Consider the following 27502-nt stretch of genomic DNA (forward strand, 5'->3'; position numbering starts at 1 on the left):
AGCCTGGAGAGGTGAGACTGGAGGTACAGAGATGAGGAAAGGCAACAGTACAATGACAAAATTCGAGGGACCCTGCCATCTCTTCTAGCCTCATAGTTCCTTTTTCCTACATGTCACCTTCTGCTGCCCAGACACTGAACCATTTGTGGTTTCTGCACATGCCACTTAAATTTCTGTCCTCTGTAGCCTGCTTCATGCTGTTTGCTCTGCCCAGGATGCCCTTCCCGCCCATGTTTTCACCTTGTCACTGCCTACTCAGCCTGCAAAGATCAGCTAATTGGAAGGAACATCTTTCAGGAGCCCTCCTGGTCTGGGCAGAGGACCCTTCTTTCCTCCAGGCTCCCAGCCCCTGGGTTTTCCTTGGTCTCGGCACTGACTGCATGCACAACTTCATCAGACTGAGGACTTCTCAAGGACAGGATCTTTATCTTGCCCATCTGTATTCCCTGTATTCCGAGGCAGCAGCAGAATTCATGTGACCTTATACAGATAGGCAGAGGCAGCTGCAAACCTTCCAAGAAACCAATCAGAACCATGCCCGAGCCAGACCCCAGATGCTGTCTGTGCCACAGGACCATGACTTATCTCCCTGGATCTCCCCACCAGTAGTCTTGGATCAACAGATCTCTCAGAGGAGTTTGCAGGTCCTGTTAGGGGTGCTTTCTTCTGGTTTCTGGGCCTGTCTGGGCTTACTTCTGGCTGCCCACAGCAATCCAGCAATGCCAGGGTTGTGCAGAAGCCCCTAGGAGCTAGGAACAAGGCAGGGGAAGGGGAACCAGGCACCTGGGTCAAGAATATGGACTCCATGCTCTTGGTGTCCTCGTCTGATGGCTGGTCCGGGCTGAGGTGGCTGGGTCTGTCATTCTCTTGGGATGTGGTCTCTTCACTATGCACGGTGGAATCAGAGCAGATGGGAGGCAATGGCACGAAGGTCCGGTGGGACAGGGAAAGGCCCTCCAGGCCTTCGACAGGCATCTGCTCCAGAGGACTGCTTCTGGCAGCCAATGGCTCTTTAGTTGGCCCTGCATCAGACTCTAGCATCTCCTTTGAGGAAGACTTGACTATGGTCACAGGTGGATGATGGAGAATTAGAGGCTGCTTTGGCACCTTTGGGACTTGGGTTTTTACCTGTCAAAGGAGAAAGGCTAGATTGGTTTGCTTCCTGATCAGAATCTCTCCTTCTGGACCTCACTAGACTAAGGCTAGTTGGTACAGTGATCAGAGTACTGGATGAGGGCTCATAGGCAGAGGGAGGGAGCCAAATCACACTAACTGGGCATCTACAATGTGCCCTGTACATGTTGCTTTATTTATACCAGGGCTCAGAGAGGTAAAATGACTTGTCCAAGGTCACAGAATTATTTGGTGGCAGAGCCTGGACTATCTGATTTCCATCCTGGGCTCTGCCTCATTCTACATCCCTGATCATATTACTTACTCTGGCTCTCAATAGCTGTATTCTCCTGATTGAGGTTTAACATAGTACCCTCGACTTTCCTCCTAGGAAGGCTTGGAGGAGATGGTCCTGTGCCTTCTGGGAGGCAGCAGCACCAGGTCCCTTTCAGGATGCTGGTCCCTATATTTTTGAGGTTTCTTTCTTTCTTTCTCTTTCTTCCTTTCCTTTCCTTTCCTTTCCTTTCCTTTCCTTTCCTTTCCTTTTCTTTCTTTCTTTCTTTCTTTCTTTCTTTCTTTCTTTCTTTCTTTCTTTCTTTCAGATTTTATTTATTTGACAGAGAGAAAGAAGACACAAGCAGGAGCAGCAGCAGGCAGTGGGAAAGGGAGAAGCAGGTTCCCCACTGAGCAGGGAGCCAGATGTGGGGCTCAATCCCAGGACCCTGGGATCACGACCTGGGCTGAAGGCAGATGCTTAACCAATTGAGCCACCCAGGTACCTTATGGAGTTTTATAAGGCAAATCTCTCTCAGAGTTCAGAGCCAAGGAAATAATTTCTTTCCTGTTGTAATTCTCAGCTTCCTTAATTAATTAGCAAAAGACCACTGTCCTGGGAGAGAGGATTATGGACTTAGCATCTGGCTCACTCTGACTGCACCCCTCTCAGGCTGGCTAATGGAAAGAAGACAGTCCAATTCTTAGAGGCAACAAGCAAGGGAAAGATGACAGAAACCTTTTGAAATTCTATCTATTTCTGGCTTTTAATCCTGCTCTGGTCTTCTAAGGGCTACAGACTAGTTTGGCTGGACAGAGACAGGCTGCATAAGGGGTAGAAAGGGAATAGCTATTTAACTTTTGAGATCAGCAATGCCCAGTCTAGCTTTTTGTTATAGGAAGGCTGAAGTTCAGGAAGGAGGAGTATTTCACAGAAATTTCTGCAATCCTTCAGATGAAGGAGAGATGTGACTTACTCTACAGCATCCCAGAGGCAAGTCTAAGACCACTGGCTGGGGTTGGTTTGGGGCAGCAGATTGCTCTCAACATAAGGAAATGCTTCCTGAGACAGGCAGATGTGTATTCTAGGCCAGGTGCAGCCATTCATGACTCCTACACATGGTTAGAACTCACGCAGGTGTGGGCTTGAGGGTTTACAACATATTTTTCTATCTAATGCTTCTCTAGATGAAGGAAGCTTGGAGTTGAGAAGCTGAAGCTCAGAGAGTGAAGCTCTTGCTCAAGTTCAGGCAGCCATGGAAAGGGATGACACCAGGCTCATCCCTGGGTCTTCAGACTGGTTTCTCCCCTACATCACAGCTCCTTCTTGGGGTCTCAGTTTCTCTGTAACAGTTGGGGGTAGGATTCCATGACTGTTTTGTCCCTTCTGGGTTTATCTGTATGTAACAGATGTTGAAAGAAGACAATGCCAGTACTACAGACCCAACAGAAGGAATCCATGATGAGTGTGAGAGGGCACTCTCCCCAGGTCAGTTCACATCCATTAAGATGGGCTCCACTTCCTCCGGGCTTGGCAGTCCTGCCTGAGGACTTACCTTCCGAGAGTCCTTCCGAGGCATCAAAATATGATGCTTAGCTTTTACTATCTTCCTTCGAATCAAGTGGATCCCCAGCCGCTCCTGGAGGAAGCTTTTCAGCAGTGGAGGGATCCCTGGAGCCATGATGGGGAAGTACGGTTACTATCAACGGATATTTACTAGGGGCTTACTATGTGTCCAACACTGTTCAATCTGCCAGACATGTATTAACTTGTATCATTCCCACACCAACCCCAAGAGATAGGTACCTATATCATTTCCATTCAATAGGTGAGGAAACTGAAGCATAGAGAAGTTAAGAAATTTGCCCAAGGCAATAAGGATGGTGTAAAGCAAGGGTGAGAACTCTGTTGATGTCACACTAGGACCTAGGATTCTAATGTGCCTCCAAAGTGTCATGCTGATGTAGCATCCACTGCACCCATGATGCTCTGGGAGGGGAGGGCCTTGCACCCCTCACAGCTGGGGAGTAGAAAGTGAGGCCACAACAGACCTGTTCAACAAAGCTGGGAGTCACTTAAAGATCTCATGCAGGATCTAGCTAATTCTGTATTCCATTCCCAGCTCTGCCTCTTTCTTGCTGTGGGACCATATGTAGATCATGAACCTCCCTGGTCCTCAGTATCCTTCACTGAGCATGGGGACAATGATGCCTGCCTCACAGGGTTGCTGTCAGATAAGCTGGTACAGAGCAGGTGCTCAGCAGTGTGTTGTTCTCTCCATCCCCAAATGCACCATGAACTTTGTCCACCCATGACACAGAGCAGAGCCCAGGGCTCAGCATCGATGAGGTGGGGTTGAGGGTGCCCAGACTGCCCCTGGCCACCAGGATGGGGGTGCAGGTTTGTAGGCACCATACCTCGTGTATGGGCCACCAGAGGGTTGTTATGAAAGATGAGCTCGCAGAGAGACGGGAAAAGAGCTACTGGCAGGATGGCATCTTCCTTTGCGATCTGTAAGGAACACAGGGAAGAGCTTCAGGTCAACACTGCCCCACCTCTGTCCCAGTGCCACCAGGCCCCACACTGCAGGGCTGCGTGCTTACTGGGGCTTCAGTGCAGTCGGGTAAGTGATGCTGCTATGCTCAGACTCAGTGCTGGCCAGTGTCTATCCTGCAGTTTTACCCACTCACACCCACAGAATCAGGATCCTGTCTGAAATTCCACATTACTTTTCATATTTGAAAGTTAAGAATTGTTTTTTCTTCTCCACACCAGAAAGTTGCCTTGAAAGATGTTGGTGACAAAAAAGGAACAAAAACATGTAGATAGTGTCCCACAGGGAGTCTAGAAGTTTGGCAGGGCATAGACTTTGACCTGAGGATACAACGTGTCTGATACTGTGCCTTCCTCAACATAACCTCTACACACCCCACCAGCCCGTCAACAGCATCCCTGATGGTCTCTTTCGTTAAAGCCTGTCATGGACACTGAGCTGGGGAGGGACGGGGGGCAGGCAGGTGGGGGGGGGGGACACATTAATCTAAGGCATAAGCAGAACCAATGATAAGGAAGACCTCACATTGTCTAGACCCAGGGACTGCTCTACTACCATGAGGCCAGCCTCTGAAGGGTGAAAAATACCCAATCTTTGTTGAGCAGAGTGGTTGGAACACCCTTGGGAGGGTGCCTGTTAGCAGCAGAACAGTATCAGAAGGGCCGAGGGTGGGGCAGGGGCCTTTCAGATGCCTGAAAGTTACTGGATCGGACTCAGGACCCGTGGAAGGCAATAAGGCCTGAGGACTGCGAGAGGGTGGGCTCTTTGGTTTAGCTTCTTCTGGAGCCCCAGTGGGTAGCACTCTATGCCCACTGGGCAATTAACCATTCATTCTCTTTCCTTTGTGTTCATCCAATCAGTAAATATTAATAAATGCCTACATATGCCAAGAACTGGGTTGGAAATGAGCTAAACAGCTAGAACTGTCCTCTAGGAGCACTGCCTAGTGGGAAACACACATTGAAATAGTAATGTGAAGGATGTAGCTCTACAGCTGTGATTGGTGCCACAAGAGAGGGTGTGTAAAATCCTAGGGTGATTTGGTCCAGGCAGGGAGATAGGGAAGGCTTCCCTGAGATTTGAAGGATGAAGAGGAGGTAGGGACACCAAAATCGTTTCCTCTAATTTCTAGGCACACAGAGGCACACAGGTAGCCTATCTTCATGCCTCCCAGGCAGCTAGATACAATCATGTGATTCATGTTATAGGCAACCATGGTGAAAGGGATCATTTCTTGTCATAGCCCATTTGAAATCTCCTATGTGACCCTCTACATTTCTCACCCCTCTCCCCTGCTCAGCCATCTATCTACCAGATGCAGAGGAGTCAATAAAATCCCCTTAAAGTCCTATGGGATGACAGAGCCACAGCCAGGAGCGACCTGGGTCTCTGGAAGATCATGTTTGAGGCCATCAGCCTACCTGGAATACTGACAATGGATTTTGTGAAAGCAAGAAATAGACTTCTACTGTGTGAGGTCACTGGGTATTTAAAGTGTGTGGCAGCAGTTCATGGTGCAGTGAGTGCTCCTTCTAACGTGTTCCATGCAAAGAACAATGTGTGAAAGGCCTCACAGGAAGGAGGAGGAAAGCCTGTTGGAGGGACGTAAAAAGGCCGCTTTGATTAACACCAGAGGGAAAATAAGGCTGGAGATGCAAATAGGGACCAGCCAAAAGCTAGAAAGATCTTGGTCCCTGGGAATCTATTACATGGATCTTCAGAAATATGAGGACCTAAATAGGACAAGACCTGGTCACAGATTAGATGCGTGGGATAAGGAGGGATGCAAAGGAGAAACATTAAAGACGACAGCCAGATTTTGGCTTGAGCAAACTGCACCCACGATGGAGCTATTCTCTAAGATACAGGGAAATGGAAGAACCTCAAATTCGAAGATCATTAATTCACTTGGGAGACATGTACTTCGGAGGTATCTTTGAGACCTCCCAGTAGAGATCCAGGGAGGCAGTAGATATACTGGCCTGGAGTATACAAGAGGGTTTGTTTTGGAATTATAAATTTGTGAGCCACCATTCATGGGCCAGTGGGCATGTGAAGCTATCCCTGGGGAGAGAGTCCAAAGTGAGAGGAGAGAAGGGACCAGGAGCAGGCCTCAAGCAACTCTAACTCTAACTCAAATCCTCTAGGTCAGGATTTGACACACCTTTTCTGTCAAGGACCAAAGAGTAAATGTTTTAGGCTTTACAGGCCATACCATCTGTGCTGCAACTACTCAACTGTGCTGTTGTAGCATAAAAACACCCAGAGACAATTCATAAATAAGTGTGATGGCTCTTTTCCAACAAAACTTTAGTTACGGACTCTGAAATTTGAATTTTGTATAATTTTAATGTGTCATGAAGTATTATCCTCCTTTTGATTTTTTCAACCATTTAAAAATCTAAGACTCAGTCTTAGCTTAAAGGCTATACAAAAACCAAGGTCAGCAGATAAAGCCTGTGGGACAAATTCATCCTCCCATCTGCTTAATAAAGTTTCATCGGAACACTGCCACGCTCATCCATTTACATATTGCCCTTTGTGCTACAAGGACAGAGTTGAGTAGTTGTGACAGAGTAATATATTTATCTGGCTCTTTATAGAAAGCGTTTGCTGAATTCTTATCTAGACTCTAGGGAAAGAGGGAAGGAGGATGAACCTACAAAGAAGTTTAATATATGTTGATAAATAATTATAAAATGATAGTTAAAGAGGGTGGGTGCAGTGTCTCTTATATGTAAATCAGATGGTCAAGAAGCACTCAAAACAGAATGGGGGGGTTAAATTTAATTTTGTCAGGATACAAAATCTAATCATCTAAATCAGATGGGTAAAGGGCACCTGGATCGATCAGTGGTTGAGTATCTGTCTAACTTTGGCTCAGGTTGTGATCCCGGAGTCCTGGGATTGAGTCCCACAACAGGCTCCATGCAAGGAGCCTGGCTCTCCCTCTGCCTATATCTCTGCCTTTCTCTCTGTGTCTCTCATGAATAAATAAATATATAAAATTTAAAAAAACCCAAATCAGGCGACTAAAAAGTTGAAGACAGTTATAATTAAAACTGATAGTTAGGGGTGCCTGGGTGGCTCAGTGGTTGAGCATCTGCCTTTGACTCAGGTCATGATCCCAGGGTCCTGGGATCAAGTCCTGAGTCAGGCTTCCCATAGGGAGCCTGCTTCTCCCTCTGCCTATGTCTTTCCCTCTCTGTGTCTCTCATGAATAAATAAATAAAATCTTAAACAAAAAACAAACAAAAAAAAAACCTCAAGTAGGCATGCAGAAAAATAGAGTATTGCTCCTCTCCTAACAACAAGAAAACAGAGAATAACCTATAACATCATAACTTTTGTTGCATCTAACACAGAGCTAGGGTCTCAGGGCAATTATGTGGACTGAAATCTAAGGAAAGAAAGGCACCTCCAACGAGAGATGGGACACGGACACTGGCCCACATGTGGCAGAACATGGGAGGAAGAAATGGCAAGTGCCATATAAACAATTGGAAGAATGAGTTGCTAAAGGCTAAGTATGGGCTAGCACAGGAGAAAAGAACTCTCAAAAGCTGCAGACAGAAGGAGAATTCATGGCTACTTATATGCAGAAGACTGGAATCAGGGAGGAAGACTGGAGAAAGCTGTCCCTGGGGTGTAGGCCTGGAGGAAGAGGGCCACTGCCACTGTCAGAAAGGCACCCCTCTCCCTAGGGAACAAAAGCCTGAAGTTTCTTTTCTTTTTAAAAAAGATTTTATTTATTTATTCATGAGAGACACACATAGAGAGGCAGAGACATAGACAGAGGGAGAAGCAGGCTCCCTGCAAGGAGCCTGATGCAGGGTTCGATCCCAGGACCCCAGGATCATGACTTGAGCCACCCAAGACTGAAGTTTCTGAGGGAGGTCAGCAATCCCTGTCAGGCCCCAGGTCCTGCATCTGGGAGAGGGAAAAAACTAAAACCTGCTGCTCCCTGGGTAGTGGCAGGAAACCAACCTGGGCCCACTGCCTGACAGGTCTCAGACTGCTTGCAGAGGGGTGGGACTGTTGAGAATGCCCATCCTTAAGACACAGGAACCCAGGGTCTACTTAAGAGTGGGGCTGGACCTTCCCTTTGGCCCTCTACCACCACACAAACAAGCACAAGGTAACAAGTAAAAACAGTCTCCTGCTGGGCAAGAGGAACTCTAGTGGTTTAGTGGAGATAAATCTTCCTGAAGTACAGGAGCACAGGGAAGGCTGCAAGCTGAGGACAGAGCAGGAACACAGAGAAAAAACATTCTGATATCCCAGCAAGAAACAACTATATGCTGTCCCAAAGAGACAGACTTGAAATACAAAACTGTAAAGAGGTTGAAAGTAAAAGGACAGAGACTATGTAAATAGCAAGCATAAGAAAGTTGTGTATCTATATTAAAATCAGGCAAGAAAAAAAAAAATCAGGCAAGACATACATATATCAAGACGAAATTTTGTTCGAGGCACAGGGAGACAAATCATAATAATAAAAGGATCAACACATCAGGCAGATATAAAAATTCTAAGTGTTTATGTACCTGGTAGTGAAACTTCAAAATACATGCAGCAAAAACTGACAGAACTAAAGGAAGAAATAAATAGATTCACACAGAGAGTGGAGTTAATATGTTGCTCTAGATATTGGTAGAACAAAGAGACAAACAATAATACAGAAATGATCTGAGTTATAATACCAACCATCTTAACTTAATTGATATTTATAGAACACTATTTTTTTTTTTTATAGAACACTATTCCCTCAAACTCCAGAATACACATTTTTAAGAAGTGTATACAGAACATTTACCAAGATAGAATATAGGATTGGACATAAAACAAGTTTTAATAGATATCAGAAAAATGAAATCTTTTTATTTTATTTTGTGTTTTATTTTTATTTTTTTAAAATCTTTTTTTTTAAAGATTTATTTATTTATTCATGAGAGACACAGACTGAGAGAGAGGCAGAGACACAGGCAGAAGAAGCAGGCTCCCCACAGGGAGCCCAATGCGGATCGATCCCAGATCCCAGGATCACGACCTGAGCTGAAGGCAGGCGCCCAACCACTGAGCCACCCAGGCATCCCAGAAGAATGAAATCTTACAGGTTATCTTATCTAACACCAAAATAATTAAAGTAGAAATAATAAGACATCTAGAAGATCTCCATATATTTGGAAATGAAGCATTTCACTTACCTAAACAACTCATGGGAAAAAGAAGAAACCACAACAAGAATTTTAAAAGTTTAATAGAATGAAAGTAAAAACACAAATCATAATTTGTAGGATGTAGCGAAAACAGTACTTAGAGAAAAAGTTTATAGCTTTATATGCTTATGTTTAAAAGAAGAAAAAGGTCTAAATCAATGATCTAAAATTATACCAGTTAGGAAACTAGAAAGAGAGGAACAAATTAAACTCATGTGAGTAGGACAGAAATCAAGTTATGAGCAGAAATCAATGAAATGGGAAAACAGATAAGTAGAGAAACCCAATGAAATCAGCAGTTAGTTTTTTTTTTTTTTAAGTCAATAGAAGAGACAACTTCTAACTATTTTGGATCAATAAAAGATACAAATGACCAATTTCAAGAATAAAAGAGGGACTCATAACATATCTATGGTCCACTTATTACTGACAAGGGTGAGAAGACCATTCAATGGGTAAAGAATAGTCTTTGATCAATGGTGTTGAGGAAACTGCATATCCACATACAAAGAATGAAGTTGGACACCTTTCTCACACCACATATAAAGATAAACTCAAATGGGATCAAAGTCTTGAATGTCAAAGCTAAAATTATAAAACTCTTAGGAAGAAAACACTTGGGAAGTATGGCTGTACCAACTGCTTGCCTTAGAAGGAATGTAATCAGAGTACCTGCTGATGCGGTTTATAGAAGTCAATCAGCACATGGATATTGGAAAATATGTTAACACAAAACATGAAGGAGAAAGATGTTAAATTTGTCCCATGGACTTTACATCTGCTGTTCCCATAGGCTAGAACATTTCTCATTTCACTCTTTCCTCACACTTCACCTCACTAAACCCTTCTCTTAAGAACCTTCCTTGATCCCAAATATTAGGTTAAACTGCCCTTGTCACACTTTATAGTACTGTAAATTTCTTCAAAACATTAAGCATGCTTATAGCAAGACCGTTTGTCCTGTATCAGTCTTCCCTATGGGTGATAAGCTCCAAAAAACAAGAGGCCCAATCTTTCTTTGCATAGCTATATACCTCGTACATAATAGTCTGGCACGTGGTATTCAATAAATATCTGTGACTGAATGGATGGACTCCTGCCCTGGCCTGCACTCTCTCCACTTCCCTCACCCTGAGAATTCTAGAGCCCACATATCTGTAATACTGGGAATTGTAGGGTTGACCTCAGGCCAGAGCACATGCATCCCAACCTCCCAACTGTGCCCCTGAGGAAATTGGTAGAGAAGCAAGAGAAGAATCACCTTGTTGTAGGCCAGGCTAAGGTACCTCAGCTCTGGAAAGGGCGGGGCCAGCGTCTGGTTCCTGATCTTCAGTGACTTCACAGGAAGAATCTCGAATATGGGAGGAAATGCACGTACCTTGGTTGCCTAGAAGGAAAAAAGGCCTATGTCAAAGCGTCCTGCTGATAACAAGCTAAATGCTGCCAAGGGTCAGCAGACCCTTCTTACGGAGGGTGATGGAAAGAATGACCACTCTAGAGAGGCTTGGCTAAAAGAGACATCTAGGATCGTAATGGGGGATGTTACCAAAGGCCCAGAGTTCTGGTTCCAAGTTCTCTGAGGTCACATAATGAGCTAGTTCTCTGGCACCCAGAGTTCCAGTTTCAGGTTCTCTGAGGCCAAATGATAATATAGCAGAGGTATAGACATCAGAAGCTCTTTTCTTCCACCTATCACTTTCTGTATTATAGCAGCTTATTCTGAAATGGCCCTTCACTACAGTTGGGCTAGAATTTCTTTAAAAGGCAAAGGGCAGTGTTTGCATTTTATTTTACTTATTTTTTTTATGGATTGTTTTATTTTTTTTTAAGATTTATTTATTCATGAGAGACAGAAAGAGAGAGAGAGCAAGAGAGAGAGAGAGAGGCACAGACACAGGCAGAGGGAGAAGCAGACTCCATTCCATGCAGGAAGCCTGACGTGGGACTCGATCCTGAGTCTCCAGGACCACAACCTGGGCTGAAGGCGGTGCTAAACCGCTGAGGTACCTGGGTTACCCAGATTGTTTTATTTTTAAATAATCTCCATACCCATTGTGGGGCTTGAACTAGCAAACCTGAGATCAAGAGTTGCACACTCATCCAATTGAGCAGGTGCTTGCATTTTAAAGGGGGCTTTTCCTAGTAGGAAGGTGGAAAGCACAAGAGACCTGAGCCTTGAGTACCTGCTCTGATGGGCTAGTTCACATCCTACAATGGAGACTTTTCATTCCAGAATAAACCAATGGTTAAATCTTGGATGACTTCCAGCAAGCCTTTGGACCTGAACGTGACCTGGTATACCCAGGTCACTTATAAGGTCGTGGTTTTTTTAGCACAACCCAGCCTGCATCAGGATCAACATGTTTCATTTAGCATAAAGTAGAAGGTACCGGGTTAACCATGCCTGACTTGGTTCACTCACTGATTCCTTAAGCTAGATGGGACCAAAAGAAGTTACAGGGTAGATGCTGGGCTACTAACTGGATGCAAATGAACTAGATTCTGTTCTAAGCTCCATTCATTGCTGTGTAATCTTGAGCAAGTCACTTAAATTTCACTTGTTCATTCAGTGAACATTAGTGGAGCACCGACTTGGAGTTACATATTTTGTGCCCTCCTAGGGTCCAACTTGTATACCCACATGAATGGGGCAGGTGAGTCATGGGTGAGTAAAACAAAAACTAGTGATCATGCTTGGGAATTTCTATAACTCTCCTCTCCAGGCGATCCAAATGCAATCTACAAGAGGCCAGAGTAGAAAGTGGTGGCAGTCTGGGAAGGCAGTATCCTCCACTGTGCAATTCCCTATTTGGAGCAAGTCTGTGAGACCCGGAAGAGGGCGATTCAGACTGTAATACAGAAAAGAAAGAGCCAGAGAGTGAGGCTCAGTGGTATCTAGCACTATCCAGGGGCATAAGTGTCCTGACCTGAGGGCATGAGGGATACATACACACCTGACTTTTACAAAACAAGGCCACTACAAGTCTCAACCATCTAACACACTGTCTACATTCTCAGATGCCAGAGAGTTGGGATCTGAGCACTGAACAACCTACCAATTGTCTTTGACTTTTGTGACAGACTGTTTAATGGTCACAAGCTTCTCTGTTCCATACGTATGACCTTCGGCAATGTGACCTTGGTGCTCCTCTCATTCAGAGGTGGAGTCTGTATCTCTATGCCCTTGAAACTAGACTGGCTGTTGTATAATAAAGAATTTGTCTGGTCTTTGTCCCAGGTTTTTAGCACTGAGCTTCCAAAACTCTTGGAAATTCCTAAGTGATAGGAATGCCTTTGTTATCCATGAGCCCTGGGTTCACACTTAAACTTATGCTAATGAGATGATTCAAGATGGGGGCTGGCCGCACCTGAAAGACAACCAGGTGATTAGAGAGCTGGCATTTTTGAGGCAGCCTGACCTCTGGGGAGGGGAGGGAAGGGCTAGAGATTAAGTTCAATCATGTGGCCAATGGTTCAGTCAGTCATACGTATGTAATGAAACTCCAAAAAAGCTCTGGACACTGAGGCTTGAGTGAGCTTCCTTATGTGCTAGGAGGGTGACAAATCCTGATTCTACAGTGAGAGGGCACAGAAGCTCTGCATTTGGGACCCTCCTAGACCTCACATTATGCAACTTTTCATTTGGCTGGTCCTTACTTGTATTGTACCCTTTAAAGCTGTGATCATAGAGATAGTGCTGTCCTGAGTTCTATGAATTACTTCATAGTTCACCAAATTATAGAGCCTGAGAAATTGGTGTGAACTCTAGAATTTATAGTCAGTTTGTCATAAGTGTGGGTAGCTTGGGGACTCCCAAACTTACAGCTAGCGTCTGAAGTGAGGGCAGTCTTACTGGGGACTGTGCCTTTAATTTGTGGGGTCTATGCTACCTCTAGGTGGTGAGCATCAAAACTGTACTGCCTTGTCATACTTATGACTTGCTTTGACCAATAGAATGTGGCAGAAGTGCCATCATTTGACTTTCAGAGCCTTGCAATTCACCCCTGCCCTTCTTGAACCCTAAGGCCACCATGTTGTAAAGATGTCCATAATAAAAAGACTCCGTATAGATGCCATGCCATACCAGCTGTCCATGAACCCAGGCCCCAGTGAACCAACCAGCTGCACGAATGAGCCCTGGCAAAACCAGTGGAACACCTAACCAGCCCAAATAATTGTGAGAAATAATAAATTGCTATTGTTTTAAATCAGTAATTGTTGGATTGGTTATGTGGCAACAGTTAATTGATATAATTTCTCACCCAGTTTTATCTGTGGGTATATATATATACTGAGCTGCCTCTCAAGGACGCAGGTTGACTAAACGTGTAGTTGCACTTCTTACTGAAAATAAATAAATCAACAGCACATCAATCCCTGTGAGCTTGGTTAGTAAGCATCTAACCCTGAGAGAAAAACCAATTTTCTGTGCAGACAAAAATCAAGCATCTAAACCTGTGACACTAAGGATTAGACCCTAGATGGTGGTGTATTTGGTAAGGATCAGTCCAGTTTTGGGGGGCTCTTACTAGGCACTCTTACTAGTGCCAAGGCTTTGTCTTGGTTGCAGCCTCACTTCCATGCCAGCTTGATCACTTAAGGCAGCAACCATTACTACTCGGTATATACCTGTTCAATGAACGTGCTTTTTCAGTGTGATATATATAAATGCCTTTCATGGCTTCAGTAGCTTACTTCTGTTTTTTAAAATTAATATTCTAACTCAAGGACACAAATATAAAATAGGCAGTTCCTACCTCTGAGGTTGAAAATCCAGGGTAAGATGAGAATACAACCTCTGAAACAAAAGAGAAACAAAACAAAGGTTGGTGAGAGCACTGACTGCCTCCAGAGAAGCTGGCGTCTGGGTTTCCCGGCCACTGTGTACAGGAGGGTGACTCTAGAGGGGATCTCATTGGTCCTCCTCTCTGAAGCTAACTGGGAAGGGGAGTTCGCTGTGGTACTTATCAGGTAGTGAATTGCACTTAGAATAAAATAAAAACTCCTTCGCCAGGGGACGCCTGGGTGGCTCAGTGGTTGAGTGTTTGACTTTGGCTCAGAGCGTGATCCCAGATTCCTGATTCCTGGGATTGAGTCCCACATCGGGCTCCCTGCATGGAGCCTGCTTCTCCCTCTGCCTGTGTTTCTCTCTCTCTCTCTCTCTCTTTCTGTCTCTCATGAATAAATAAAATCTTAAAAAAAAAAAAAAAGAAAACACAAAAAAACATAACTCCATGGCCAGGCCTCTGAGGCCTGATCTTGCTGATCTGACTCCTGCCTACGTCTCCAATCTTATCTCAGGCCACCCTACTCTATTTCAGCCACATTGACCTTCCTTCTGACTTTGCAACATGCCAGCTCTTTTGTGCAGGCAGACAGTATTGATCAGAAGCAAACCAACTGTCTTAGAAGAGAGAAATGTATATAAAAGATATTCTGCCAAAGGACTTGAAAATAACCTTTGCTATGTTAGTAGAAATAGAACGTATTAAGACAGTGAATTCAGGAGAGATACTAAGAATAACCAGCAGCACAGTAGTAAGGAAGAGGCTGTGGAGTGATTTCATTCTTGGCACCACTGGGATGAGATGAGCCAATAAACATCTGAGTTCAACCATAAATCAAAGCATCTTCTTGAACTGGATCCTGCGTAGGCACTAGTCACTTTTGCCTTGGCTAATGGGACCCCTTCCACATGTTAATGATATTATACTGATATAAGTTACATGAAAATGAAGTAAACAAGAATAGGGATGGAGCATCACATGACCCAAATAGCTTCTCCTATGACAAGTGTCTAGAAAGGATTGGAGGATGGGACAAGGAACAAAGTAGAAGTTAGAAAGAAGATGGGCCATGGTTGCAAGTGTGGCTGCTAAAAAGTAACTCCCTAGGGAGACAGCCCCCATGTCTAGAAAGATGAGCCACGGTATACTCTACCTGAACGTATATCCTTCCTCTCCCTATGATCAGGTTAGAAAGGTTACTGGATACAAGTTCAAAGTTTCTATGTACTAGCAACAAACAAGCAGAAATCATTGACAATAGCACTGAAAAAGGCCAAATACTTAAGAATAAATCTAATGAAAGATATGTAAGACTTCACCACTGAAGACTACAAAGCCCTGATGAGAACAATTTTTAAATGACCTAAAACATGGTGGAATATATTGTTTTAATGCATTAGAAAACTCAATATTGTAAAGATGTCAATTCTCTCTAAATTGGTCTATAGGATCAATACAATTCTTTTATTTTTATTTTTTTAGAGAGAGAGAGAGTAGCAGAGGAGGGGAGGAGAGGCAGAGGGCAAGGGAGAAAGAGAATCTGAAACAGGCTCCACACCCAGCACAGAGCCCAATCTCACAACCCTGAGAAAATGACCTGAGCCAAAATCAAGAGCTGGACACCTGACTGAGCCACCCACATGCCCCTGATCAATACAATTCTAACCAAAATCCCAGCAAGATTTTGTGTGGAAATTGACAAGCTGATTCTAAAATTTATACACAAATGCAAAGGCTTTATAATAGCTAATTTTTAAAAAAGATTTTATTTATTCATAAGACACAGAGAGAGAGGGCAAAGAGACATAAGCAGAGGGAGGAGAAGCAGGCTCAACTCAGGGAGCCGAATGTGGGACTCAATCCCTGGATCCTGGGATCACACCCTGAGCGGAAGGCAGATGCTCAACCACTGAGCCATGCAGGCGTCCCAGCTATAATAATTTTTAAGAACAACACAGCTGGAGAACTTCACTATCAGTTCTCAAAATGTGTTATAAAGCTACAGTAATTTTATTTTATTTTTTTTAATTTTTATTTTTTTTAGAAAGGAGAATGAGCAGGGTGAGGGAAGGCGCAGAGGGAGGGAAAGATAGAACCTCAAGCAGGCTCCATGCCCAGCACAGAGCCCCATGTAGAGCTTAGAGTCGGATGCTCAACCAACTACCCAAGCACCCCTAAAGCTACAGTAATTTAGACACATACAGACCCTATCTTACCATAATACCTCTCTTACAACTCAGTGGGGAAAAGGATATAGTCTTTTCAACAAGTAGTGTTGAGTCAGTAAGATATCCATATAAAAAAGTAAACTTTGATTCTACTTCACATCATATACAAAACTTCTAGAAAGACCATAGATCAAAATGTAAAAACTGAAATAATCAAGCTTACAGAAGAAAATATAGGAAAATATCTTAGTGGTTTGAGGTAGACAAAAAAATTCTTGAATAGGAAATAAAAAGCACTAACCATAAAAGATTGAAATGAACTTCATTAAAATTGAGAACTTTTATTCATCAAAATTCATTATTGAGAACATGAGAAAGCAAGCTATAGACTTCAAAAAGATTTTTGTAATATATAGATCTACAAAGGACTTGTACTGAGCACATATAAAGAATCCAAACAAATCAACAAGAAAAGGACATATAACTCAATTTAAATACAGGGAAAAAAGACTTGAATAGGCACTTTCAAAAGAGATATCAAAGTGACCAATAATGGCAGCCCCAGTGGTGCAGTGGTTTAGCGCCGCCTGCGGCCAGGGGTGTGATTTTGGAGACCAGGGATTGAGTCCCACGTCAGGCTCCCTGCATGGAGCCCGCTTCTCCCTCTGCCTGTGTCTCTGCCTCTCTCTCTTTCTGTGTCTCTATGAATAAATAAATTTAAAAATATTAAAAAAAACCAAAGTGACCAATAAACATATGAAAGGTACTCAAGATCATTAGCCACTTAAATGAAAATTAAAACCACAATGAGAAACCACTGCATACCTACCCAAAACAGGTAGAATTAAAAAGACTGACATTACCAAGTGTTTATGAGGATATGGAACATCTGGAAATAAAATCTCTTAAATTAATATGGGGCTGAAAATCGGTACAACTGCACTGGAAAAATACTTGGCAGTTTTTGCTAATGTTAAATGTACTTTTATACTCTATGATGCAGCAATTCCTGGGTATACACCCAATAGAAATGACTGTTTAAGTCCACCAAAAATGTAAAAGAATATTAATAGTAGCTTTATCTATAATAGCCTCAAACTAAAAATAACCAAAATGTCTATCAATAATAAAAAGGGTAAATAACTTGGAATACATAAGAGAAATGAAAAATAGTGAACTACCAAAATATGCAACAATATGAATGAGTCTGACAGACATAATTTTGAGTGAAATAAATCAGACACAAAAGAGCACATGCTGTATAATTCCATATTCATAAATTTCAAATCAGGTAAAACCTATCATTGGTGATAGAAGTCTGAGTGGTGATTATTCTTGGAGGAGGTACTGATTAGGAGGATACCACATGGGATGCTGCAAATGTTCTATATTGTAATATGGGTAGTGGTTAAAAGGCTGTATATATGTAAAAATTCAAGCTCTACACAATATTTCTATATTTTTACTTTATGTTGGTTATTTCTCAATTTAAAATAAATATTGAAAAAACCCACTATGATACTGGCACAGTAATAGATAAGCAGATCACTAAAGCAGAATATATAATCCAGAAATATGCTCGTGTATTCAAGAGATTTTTCTGCCTCTAATATTGCCATTTGGATGTGATTCTTGGCACCATGGTAGTGATCTTGAGATCTCTATGGGAACCAGCCTATAAGGACAACGATGACAGAAAAAGGGATGGAAAGAACCTGAATCCCTTGAGAACACCAAATGCATCCCAGAATTAGCCATCTCTGGGAAGTCTTACTTCTGAGTTTCTTGTTATTTGAGATTTTAATAACCTACTTAAAAAAAAGATTTATTTATTTATTCACGAGAGATAAAGAGAGAGAGGCAGAGACATAGGCAGAGGGAGAAGCAGGCTCTTCGCAGAAGCCCAATGTGGGACTTGATCCCAGACCTTGGGATCACAACCTGAGCCAAAGGCAGCCACCCAACTGCTGAGCCACGCAGGCATCCCTAAAAATCTACTTTTCTTTTTTCTTTTTTTTTTTTAAAGATTTTATCTATTTATTTATAAGAGACACAGAGAGAAGCAGAGACACAGGCAGCCATGTAGGGAGCCTGATGCAGGACTTGATCCCGGGTCTCCAGGATCACACCCTGGGTTGAAGGCGGCGCTAAACCGCTGAGCCACCTGGGCTGCCCAAAAAAATCTACTTTTAATTGGATTTTAAAATCATCTTAACAGAGAATCAGTTAGGAAGTCAGTGAAGTAATTCATGGGAGACCTCCACCTTCCCAGGCAGAGCAGCTTAAGCTCAGCAGCTCCTCAGGGAGCCATGGACTTTAGAATAAACTGTTAGAAGTTTATTCCCACCATGGGGCTAGAGTCTCTGGAACAAGGGGCATCACTCACCTGTCCGGTCAACATCCTTCTTCATGGGCAGTACAGTATAATCTGGTTGCTCATCTGAGGCCTCAAATATGCACGATTTGGGCTGCCGCATGGATTGGGGCTCTTTGTGGGGATTCCCCTTGCCTCCAACCCAGTCCCCTGACCCATCACGAAGCTGAAATTGCTGTAGGTATGGGATCCGGAAAATCCTGTTTTGGTCCAGGCTTAACTTCTTCAGTCTTCAATTAAGGAAAATGAATACAGAATCACAGTAATAATGATACCTCAGGGGCATTTACCAAGCAACTTTAGGGAAAGAAATGGACTCAGACTTGGACACTTACTCTTCTGGTGTGACCTTGAGCCAGTGACTTACCTCTCTCTGGGCCTCAATATCCCTATCTCTAAAATGGGGATAATATTCATTAACCTTTCAATCCTGTAAAGACTAATAACACAATATAAATGGCCTGACACAAAGTAGTATTCAGTAAATGGTAGCTGAATCCAAAGTAAATTTTCCAGGGATCTAAAGCTTAACCTTTTAAATGCCAGCATTTTCATAATTTCAATCAAATAAGTAGAATTTAGCAGTTAACCTTATCTTTCTGATTCCAATTTTTCTTTTCTGTCTCCTTTCTCAGGGGTCAGGACCCTATCTCTGGTAATATCTCCTTTTACTCTCTTTCTCTTGTCACTTTTAATCCAGTCAATTGATCAGAAATGTCCTACTGATAGTCCATTTTTATGGCTGAGCTAAAGCTCAGAGGGGAGAAGTGAATTACCTATAGCCACACAGCAGAGATAAGTGGTAGAGCTGCGACTTAAACCCATGTCTTTTGGATTCCAGAGCAACACTCAAGTATGTGGGCCAGGCTCGGGTTAGCAGGGCACCCTGTAGAGACAGGACTGTGGTTTTACCTTCTGAGCCCAGCCAGGCTGGCAAAGCAATTGGGGCTGGAGAGCTTGTTGTCATCCAGCATCAGTGTTTCCAGCGCTGGGAACCTCAAGATGTACCTCCTCCTTGTCAGTGATGTTACAGATGCTTCCCTGTGAGTGCAAGGATCCTGGATAATGAGTAAGGGCAGGAGACAAACCCTACCACTTCAGGAAGTAGGAATGGGAATAGGAATGGAGATGGAGGATAGGGAATCAATCAAGAGCATAACCAGCTTGGGAACTTCTCTAGTGCCCCTGAAGCATCCCTGAAGAGAGGGACCAGAAGGTAATTCCCTCCCCGAATGACCCCTTCCCCAAATCCCACTCATACATCAGTCTTCTGTATGGAGAAAGGTTGCTCATGTTTACAGATGGTCTTAGTGAGACTGGGTTGGGGCAGGATGGGGGGGCATTAGTAATGCTCATGGAAAATACCAGAGTGAACGAGGCATGACCAAGTTGAGGAATATTGCTAAATTTTGGGTCAAGTCAGGTTACTTGGTATGCTACATTACCAACGACTGGTAACTGTGGGAGCACCAAGAGACAAAGCCCTTGGCACAGACCATAGCTTTGGTCCATGTTGGGTAATGTAGGCTGGCCAGTGAGGTTCTCCTCTAAAGTGACTTAATAAAATACATACATCAGTAAGGGGCTGAGAAGACTCTTTTAAAACTCCAACTCTCAGGGGATGCCTGGATGGCTCAGCAGTTTGGCGCCTGCCTTTGGCCCAGGGCATGATCGATCCCGGGATAGAGTCCCATATCGGGCTCCCTCCATGGAGCCTCCCTCCCTCTGCCTGTGTCTCTGCCTCTCTCCCTTTCTGTGTCTCTCGTGAATAAATCAATAAAATCTTAAAAAATAATAAATAAATAAATAAATAAATAAATAAATAAATAAATAAATAAATAAATCTATCTATCTTCAACTCTCTGAGGAGTCCCAGAAACATTTGAGAATGTAATCTAATGGGCTGAGATCCTGAGACACTCAGGTGGGGCAGGAAGTGGTGGCATTCTATATACTACCATTAATGTGGCCTCACTTTTTTTTTTTTTTTTTTTTTTTTTTTGTGTGGCCTCATTTATGTCCCCAGCTGGGTGAGACCTGGGTAATTCTTTTTTATTTTTTCAACCTTTTTTTCTTTTTAAGATTTTGCTTTTTAAAGTAACCTTAATACCTAACATGGGGCTTGAACCTACAACCTGAAGATAAAGAATCACACACTCTACCAACTGAGCCAGCCGGGTGCCCTTAGGTAATTTTTTTTTTTAATTTTTTATTTATTTATGATAGGCACACAGTGAGAGAGAGAGAGAGGCAGAGACACAGGCAGAGGGAGAAGCAGGCTCCATGCACCGGGAGCCCGACGTGGGATTCGATCCCGGGTCTCCAGGATCGCGCCCTGGGCCAAAGGCAGGCGCCAAACCGCTGCGCCACCCAGGGATCCCGATTATTTTTAAGTACACAAAGTTTAGATGACTCAAATCATGTTTTCATTCCTCCCTCTGTCTCCCCTCCATACACCCAAATAAACACTCAACACACTCAACAGAGAAGGAAAGAAGCTTTTTGTTCATGGTATTTGAAGGTCACAGATGACTCTTTTCCTCTCCTAAAGGACCAACTTTCATGTACTAAAATTTTAATTTCTACCTGAAAGCAATTACAGGAGGATGCACAGCAGCTCTGTCAATTTATAATTAATTGACTAATCTCTTTTTTACTTCCATCAGATGTAAAACAACTAAAAAATAAGACTTCAAAAAATTCCTCTTACACCCCGTAATGGAGAAGCTGGCTCTGTCCTGTCTCTTTTGACTGGTTACAGTGTTTTGCCTTTTAAGTTTCACCCTAATTATAAAATATAAAAGCTTCATTTTGTCTCTAAAATAGAGGTCTTAAAATGGGGGGGCAGTCAACAGGTGGGTAAGGAGGACAAGAGGCAAAGCTTCAGAGGAAAGCATCGGGCTCTCCCACTGGGTCCTTCCCATGGCAGTTTTGGGAGAAGAGCACTTTGAAGTGGCAAGAGTCTATTAGTATGGAGAGGCTGAGGTTACTAGCTGTTCAGAGTGGTGTTATTTTTATTATACCTTTTCTTAGCAAAAGGAATTAATGCCATTTAAAATATGATATGTTTGACTAACTTTTTTAGAAGCTAAGAGTATTGGATTGGATTCAGCAATGGGAATACTGTGTGCCATATTAGAAGAAGCTTGGGAATGGAGATCAGCAGCCCTAGGGGCTGCTGCTGCTACTGCTGTTGCTTGGCTTGCTAGGTGACTGGTGGCTGGTATTCAGCATCTCTGGTCCTGGTCAGTCCCTCTATCTACATGATGAAAGAGGGTTTCTTTTATTTTACATTGAAAGACTGGATGAGGCTAAAAATATTGCTGAAAAGACTGGGCAAAGAGCTGCAGTAAAACAAATGAAATTTAGCAAGCTCTAATGTCCATTAAAATGTCAGATCAGTGAAAATAAAATAATGACTTTTATTTGTTGGCAAACTCTATTTTTCTTACTGTTCTACTGTATACCTTTCATTAAAATCAAAATGAATATTCTCTATCAAAAAAAATGTCAGATCAGCTTCTGTGATAAGATACAGAAAACCTACCATGCAAACACAGGATGAGGGAGATGTAGTCTCGCAACTCAATTTTGTAAAAGAAGACTTATGATGTGGCTACTAATAAAGTTGGCACTCTTTTAGGTGGCCACTTTGAGGAAGAGAGTGGTTGGGAAAAAGAAGGTAACCATCCCCCTCTGCTCCATGCCAGTCAAGTCTGAGAGGGCAGACCTGTGCGGTCCAAGAGGGACAGGGAATAGTCTTCATGGGAGACTCAAAGATTCAGATGCCGATCCAAACAAGTAATGGGGCAGGCTGATGATCAAGTAGGTCAGATATGATCCCCCTAACTTACCCAGACAAAGATAATCATGAGATCTAGCCAGAAATGGAGACACAAAAGTTCAGAATAGATGAGGTCTGTGGTGAAATGGAAAAAAGTGAAGAGAAAGGAGGATGGAGAAGCAGGCAGAGTCAGGTCATAAAAACCCTTGTGATCAATGTTAATGGAGTTTATCTTTAGAACGCCGGGAAGCTGCTGAAGGACTTTAAGCAGGGCAGTGATAGAATCAGAGGTACTTTTTAGAAACATCCTTCTGGCTGATGGTGAAGATGGTGGGTTAGGAGGTGATAAGAAAAAGAAAAATGTGATATGTCCTTAGCTAGTATCCTTACTTAGTATCCCAAATGTGACATGTCCTTAGCTAGTATCCTTACTTAGTATCCCAAGTAGCAGGGGCTGTGCAGCCAGATTAAACAGGAGGGGGCAGAAATCGCCACGTTTGAGAAGCATTTAGGAAGCACAATTCATAGCATCTGGTGACTGAATGGATGTGCAGGGTGAGGGAGGAAAGAATTCAGGCTGATGCCCATATTTCTCACTGGGACAAGTGCACAACTGATAGAGAGCAGTGCCTATCACTGAGGCCAGGGACACAGAAGGAAGGAGATCCAGGCATGGCCACATGTGTGATGACTTTGGTATGATGAATAAAATATATGCGCTCATAACTCGGAAGATGAATGTAAGGTAGAGATATAAAGAAGACTTGGAGGGATGCCTGGATGGCTCAGTGGTTGAGCACTGCCTTTGGCTCAGGTCATGACCCTGGGCTGCTGGGATTGAAGCCCATATCAGGCTCCCTATCAGGAGCCTGCTTCTCCCTCTGCCTATGTCTCTGCCTCTCTCTTTGTGTCTCTCATGAATAAATAAAATCTTAAAAAAATAAAAAAAGACTTGGGAAGGGATGAAACCATGAAGAAAGATTATACAAATTAAAAAAACAGTGGGTTGAGAGTGGACAACTGGGGACTGTCAACATTTAAAAGGTTGGCAGAAGAAGAGGAATCCAGAGCATTTTGAATGTGGACAGACAAGTGAGAAGAAAATAACAGTAATACTTGTTTGGAGCTTCATAGTTTTCAAAGCACAATTATTTCAATTGATACTCTGATGTAAGTAGAAGTGCATTTATCCTCCCTACCTTACATATAAGTAAACAGAAATACCTAGTGGTAGAGACTTGCCTTATTTTATGCAACAAGGCTTCCCACTGAAAACAACTAATAAGATGAATAAAACCTAAAAAGAAAAAAGATTCATCATTTAAAAACATGAAAGAGATGTGAAGATAGTAAAGCGGTAGTATGCCAAAATCAAGAAATCCAGAGACAGAAAGCAGACACAAGAAGCCACGTTTGCCTTTTAGACACTTGCTGATAATGCTGGAACAGCATGTAATTGGAGATGCTCTAAACGAACGCAGGATCCTAAAGAGATATATATTCAGGAGAGAGAACTAGCACTAAACCCATGCCCCTCATCACACAGCTAGGGGAAAACTGCCTTGGAATGAAAAGAAGGGAAGGGGGAGGGCAGACCGGTTCTCTTGCAAAATTGTAGCCTAAATCTGTATCATCATAGTGGTTCAGAGAATATCCAACTAGTTTAGTTTAGTTTAAAATGGTTCCATACTGAGTGACCCTAGGCACCTGGCCAAAGTAAATGGAAAGGTTTATGGTATTGCAGACTAAATATTGTGGGCCAACTCTTCCCTGAGTATGAACTAGAAAATCCAGACAAAATACATATATTAAAAACAATTTTCTTTAAGGCATCTGAGAACTAACAAGCTGTGAGAAATTAGGGGGCTAAGATTTGGAAAAAGAAGGAAATCAAAGAGGACAACACTTGGGGTCTCTTTTCCCCTAGGGCTATCTGCTGACTCCAGAAGTGGCAGATAGGCTGAGATGCTGAGCAGAAATCCTAACAACCTTGGTAGTCTAGGAACCAAAAATTAAGAGTCCAGGGTACACCACAGAAGGGGATTCCTGATAAACTACCCCTCCTTTAAGTTGGGGCACTGAAGGACTAAATACTAGGAGGAAGTGTGAACTAGAAATAGTACGTACTGGGATGCCTGGGTGGCTCAGCGGTTGAGAGTCTGGCCTTCGGCTCAGGGCGTGATCCCGGGGTCCTGGGATCAAGTCCCATGCCGGGCTCCCTGTGAAGAGCCTGCTTTTCCCTTGACCTATGTCTTAGCCTCTCTCTCTGTGTCTCTTATGAATAAATAAATAAAATCTTAAAAAAAAAAAAACAGTACGTCCCTTGCAGAGACTGAAGTCTAGCTTCAAATAATTATGCATGAACTATACAATATAAATAATAGTGAAAGGGAAAATAAGGGAATGGAGAAGAAATGTGTGGGAAATATCAGAAAGGGAGACAGAACGTAAAGACTGCTAACTCTGGGAAACGAACTAGGGGTGGTAGAAGGGGAGGAGGGCGGGGGGTGGGAGTGAATGGGTGACGGGCACTGGGTGTTATTCTGTATGTTAGTAAATTGAACACCAATAAAAAAAAAAAAAAAAGTCTAGAGCTGGTGAGAAAAAAAATGATTCAAGTTGCTCAAAGGGAGAGTCACAGCCTCTTACTCAGTTTCCTGATCATTTACATTTACATTTTATTTATTTTTTAAAAAGATTTTATTCATTCATGAGAGACATACAGAGTGAGAGAGGGAGAAGCAGGCTCCATGCAAGGAGCCTGACGTGGGACTTGATTCCGGGACTCCAGGATTGTGCCCTGGGCCGAAGGCAGGCACTAAAATCACTAAGCCACCCAGGGATCCTCTACATTTAAATTTTAAAAATTAAACTTAAATAAAAGTAAAAATTCAGTTCCTCAGTCACACTGATCACATATTAAGTGCTGAATATGACTAGTGGCTGCCATATTGGACAATGCAGATACAGAACATTGCCAACATTGCAGAAAATGCTATCAGTCTTAAACTGGGCCTTTCAAGGATTATTAGACAATATCTGTGAATTGGTGCTAATGTTTGGGGATATGAAAGGCATGGTGGTCTACCACTCAAAGTAGGGGATTATGGAAGAATGGAAAGTTAGCCTGTGAACCCAGTGATGTCATCAACCTATTTTATGGTTATCTCCCCAGTTCCTGAATGTATAATTAGAATAGACATACTAAGCAACTGACAGAATAACCACATGTGTTTACTGACCAACAAAGTGAAGGATATTATAGAAGGAAGGAACAAATTGAAGCCCCAGGAAATTTACTTCTAGAACACTAAGCCTAAAATTATTCTGCATCCCTGAGGTAACTACAGAGATTACTGCCATCACTAAAGACAAGAAAGGTAAAAGGATATTGAGTCTAATGATATTCCTGTTTAAGTTGTTTATTTGGCTTGTATAGAAGATAGATCATGAAGAATGACTAGAGATTACTGTAGACTTAATTAAGTGGTGACTCCAATTTCAGCTGCTGCTCCACATGTGGACTCTTCTTATTGTGCATGAACATAGACAGCCCTTGGCACTTGGGAATACAGCTAAGGACCTATCAAATGTTTCTCTTTACCAATGTACAAGAACTGCCAGGAACAGTCTGCTTTTGCCTGGCAGGGACAGTAATACATATTTGCCCTCTTCTCTCAGGGCCACATCAACTGTTTCAGCCTATCATAATCTGTTACACATCTATTGCCTATCTGTTTATGTATTCCACAGAACCTCATGTTGATTGGACCTGATGGACAGGAAGTTGCAGATATTCTAGATGATTTAGTAAGATGCACGGTGTCAAAGGATGGGGGGAAACCCCACAAAAATTCAAGGAACTACCACCTTGATTAATTTTCTTGATGTCTTGATCTGGGAGCATGTCAGGATATACCTCCAATGTGAAAGACATAATCTTTCACCTTGCACCACTTGTTACTTGAGAAGAAGGCACAAAGCATTGTTGGGCTCTTTGGAGTTGGGACACAATGCTATAAAACATTTGTGATATTCTGATCCATCCATGAGGATGCCAGTTTTGTGTAGGGCCCAGAGCAAGACAAGGCTCTGCAATAGGTCCAACTGCAGTGCAAGTTGCTCTCTGGGCTTTATGTCATTGGCAAGTGGCATTGGGCAATATGAGTCAGTGGGTCCAAGAGTGCTCTAAATGTCTAAGGCAAATAGGTGTGCTGTGTAGTACAGGGTTAACATACATCCTGGTTTTCATGGACAGTCTGAGTTTTTACCTGTTATCCCAAAATAATTAGTAGTGTTCCTTTTCCCTCTCAAATCTGTCCTGGTTGAATAAGTTACATGGTCCCTCTATGAATAGAGCATTTTACAGACACCTATTACAGAATTTTTAAAAGTTTTTTTTTAATTTTTAAAAAAATTTTTTAAAAATGTAATTTCTACATCCCACATGGGACTTGAATTCACAACCTCAAAATCAATAGCTGAATGCTCTTCCAACTGAGCTTGCCTGATGCCTCTGCAGAATCATTTTTGAGCAAAGTTATGCTCTATTCTTTTTTAAAAAAAGATTTTGTTTATTTATTTGAGAGAGAGAGAGCACGAGTGGGAAGAGGGGCCGAGGGAGAGGAATAAGCAGACTCTGCTGTGCAGGGAGCCTGATGCAGGGTTTGGTTCCAGGACCCCAAGATCATGACCTGAGCTAAAGTCAGATGCTTAACCAATCAAGCCACCCAGGCGCCCCAAAGTTCTGCCGTATACTATCAATAACTATTTTTCTTTTGAAAATAGCTTACTACCCCATATTGATAATGACTGAACATCTGATCACAGGAACACTAAGTGACCATGTGACCCGAGTGGCTCATCATGTGCAGAATTCTGCACTGAATGTGCAGAATTCCCTCATCAAGCAAAAGAAGTATGTGAGATCTGACCTAAGCAAGTCTGTAAAAATTGCATGAACGACTATGGCTTAGATTCCTATGATGCCTATTCCTGCTGTACTGTTATCTTTCTGTTAACACATAACTAAGGTTCTATGAGCAGCTGATATAGGAGAAAACCCCCTAGCTGGGTTTACAAATGATTGTGCATGATATGCTGATACTAAAGATAGACTATTACAGTATTACAATCTTACGTGGTGGTGGCTCTGAAAGACAGAGGAAGAGAAACCCTCCCAATAGGTAAAAAATATTTATCTATTTGCTTGGTTTATGCTGATTCATG

At 42.7% G+C, this 27502-nt stretch overlaps 1 protein-coding gene and 1 long non-coding RNA gene across 6 annotated transcripts in view; one reads left to right on the forward strand and one right to left on the reverse strand.

Annotated features, from left to right (window-relative positions):
• The window catches only part of XRRA1 (X-ray radiation resistance associated 1), a 63997-nt gene that overhangs the window by 7830 nt on the left and 28665 nt on the right, over positions 1 to 27502 (reverse strand). For 2 of the 5 annotated variants that reach the window (XM_072794625.1, XM_072794628.1), the window contains exons 9-15: positions 19402 to 19530; positions 18502 to 18719; positions 13918 to 13958; positions 10422 to 10547; positions 3805 to 3898; positions 2943 to 3058; positions 784 to 1128 (exon numbers count right to left, since the gene is read on the reverse strand). In XM_072794625.1, coding sequence (XP_072650726.1) covers positions 784 to 1128; positions 2943 to 3058; positions 3805 to 3898; positions 10422 to 10547; positions 13918 to 13958; positions 18502 to 18719; positions 19402 to 19530 — 1069 coding nt within the window. The remainder of the gene's footprint in view (positions 1 to 783; positions 1129 to 2942; positions 3059 to 3804; positions 3899 to 10421; positions 10548 to 13917; positions 13959 to 18501; positions 18720 to 19401; positions 19531 to 27502) is intronic. The other 3 variants (XM_072794626.1, XM_072794627.1, XM_072794629.1) reach the window with 3 other exon arrangements.
• Positions 10750 to 13368, forward strand: LOC140615008 (uncharacterized). The gene is made up of 3 exons (XR_012015690.1): positions 10750 to 10819; positions 11731 to 11814; positions 13186 to 13368. It is a non-coding gene; the product is annotated as an uncharacterized lncRNA (long non-coding RNA).

Source organism: Canis lupus, chromosome 23 (assembly GCF_048164855.1).
Source record: "Canis lupus baileyi chromosome 23, mCanLup2.hap1, whole genome shotgun sequence".
NCBI lineage: Eukaryota > Metazoa > Chordata > Mammalia > Carnivora > Canidae > Canis > Canis lupus.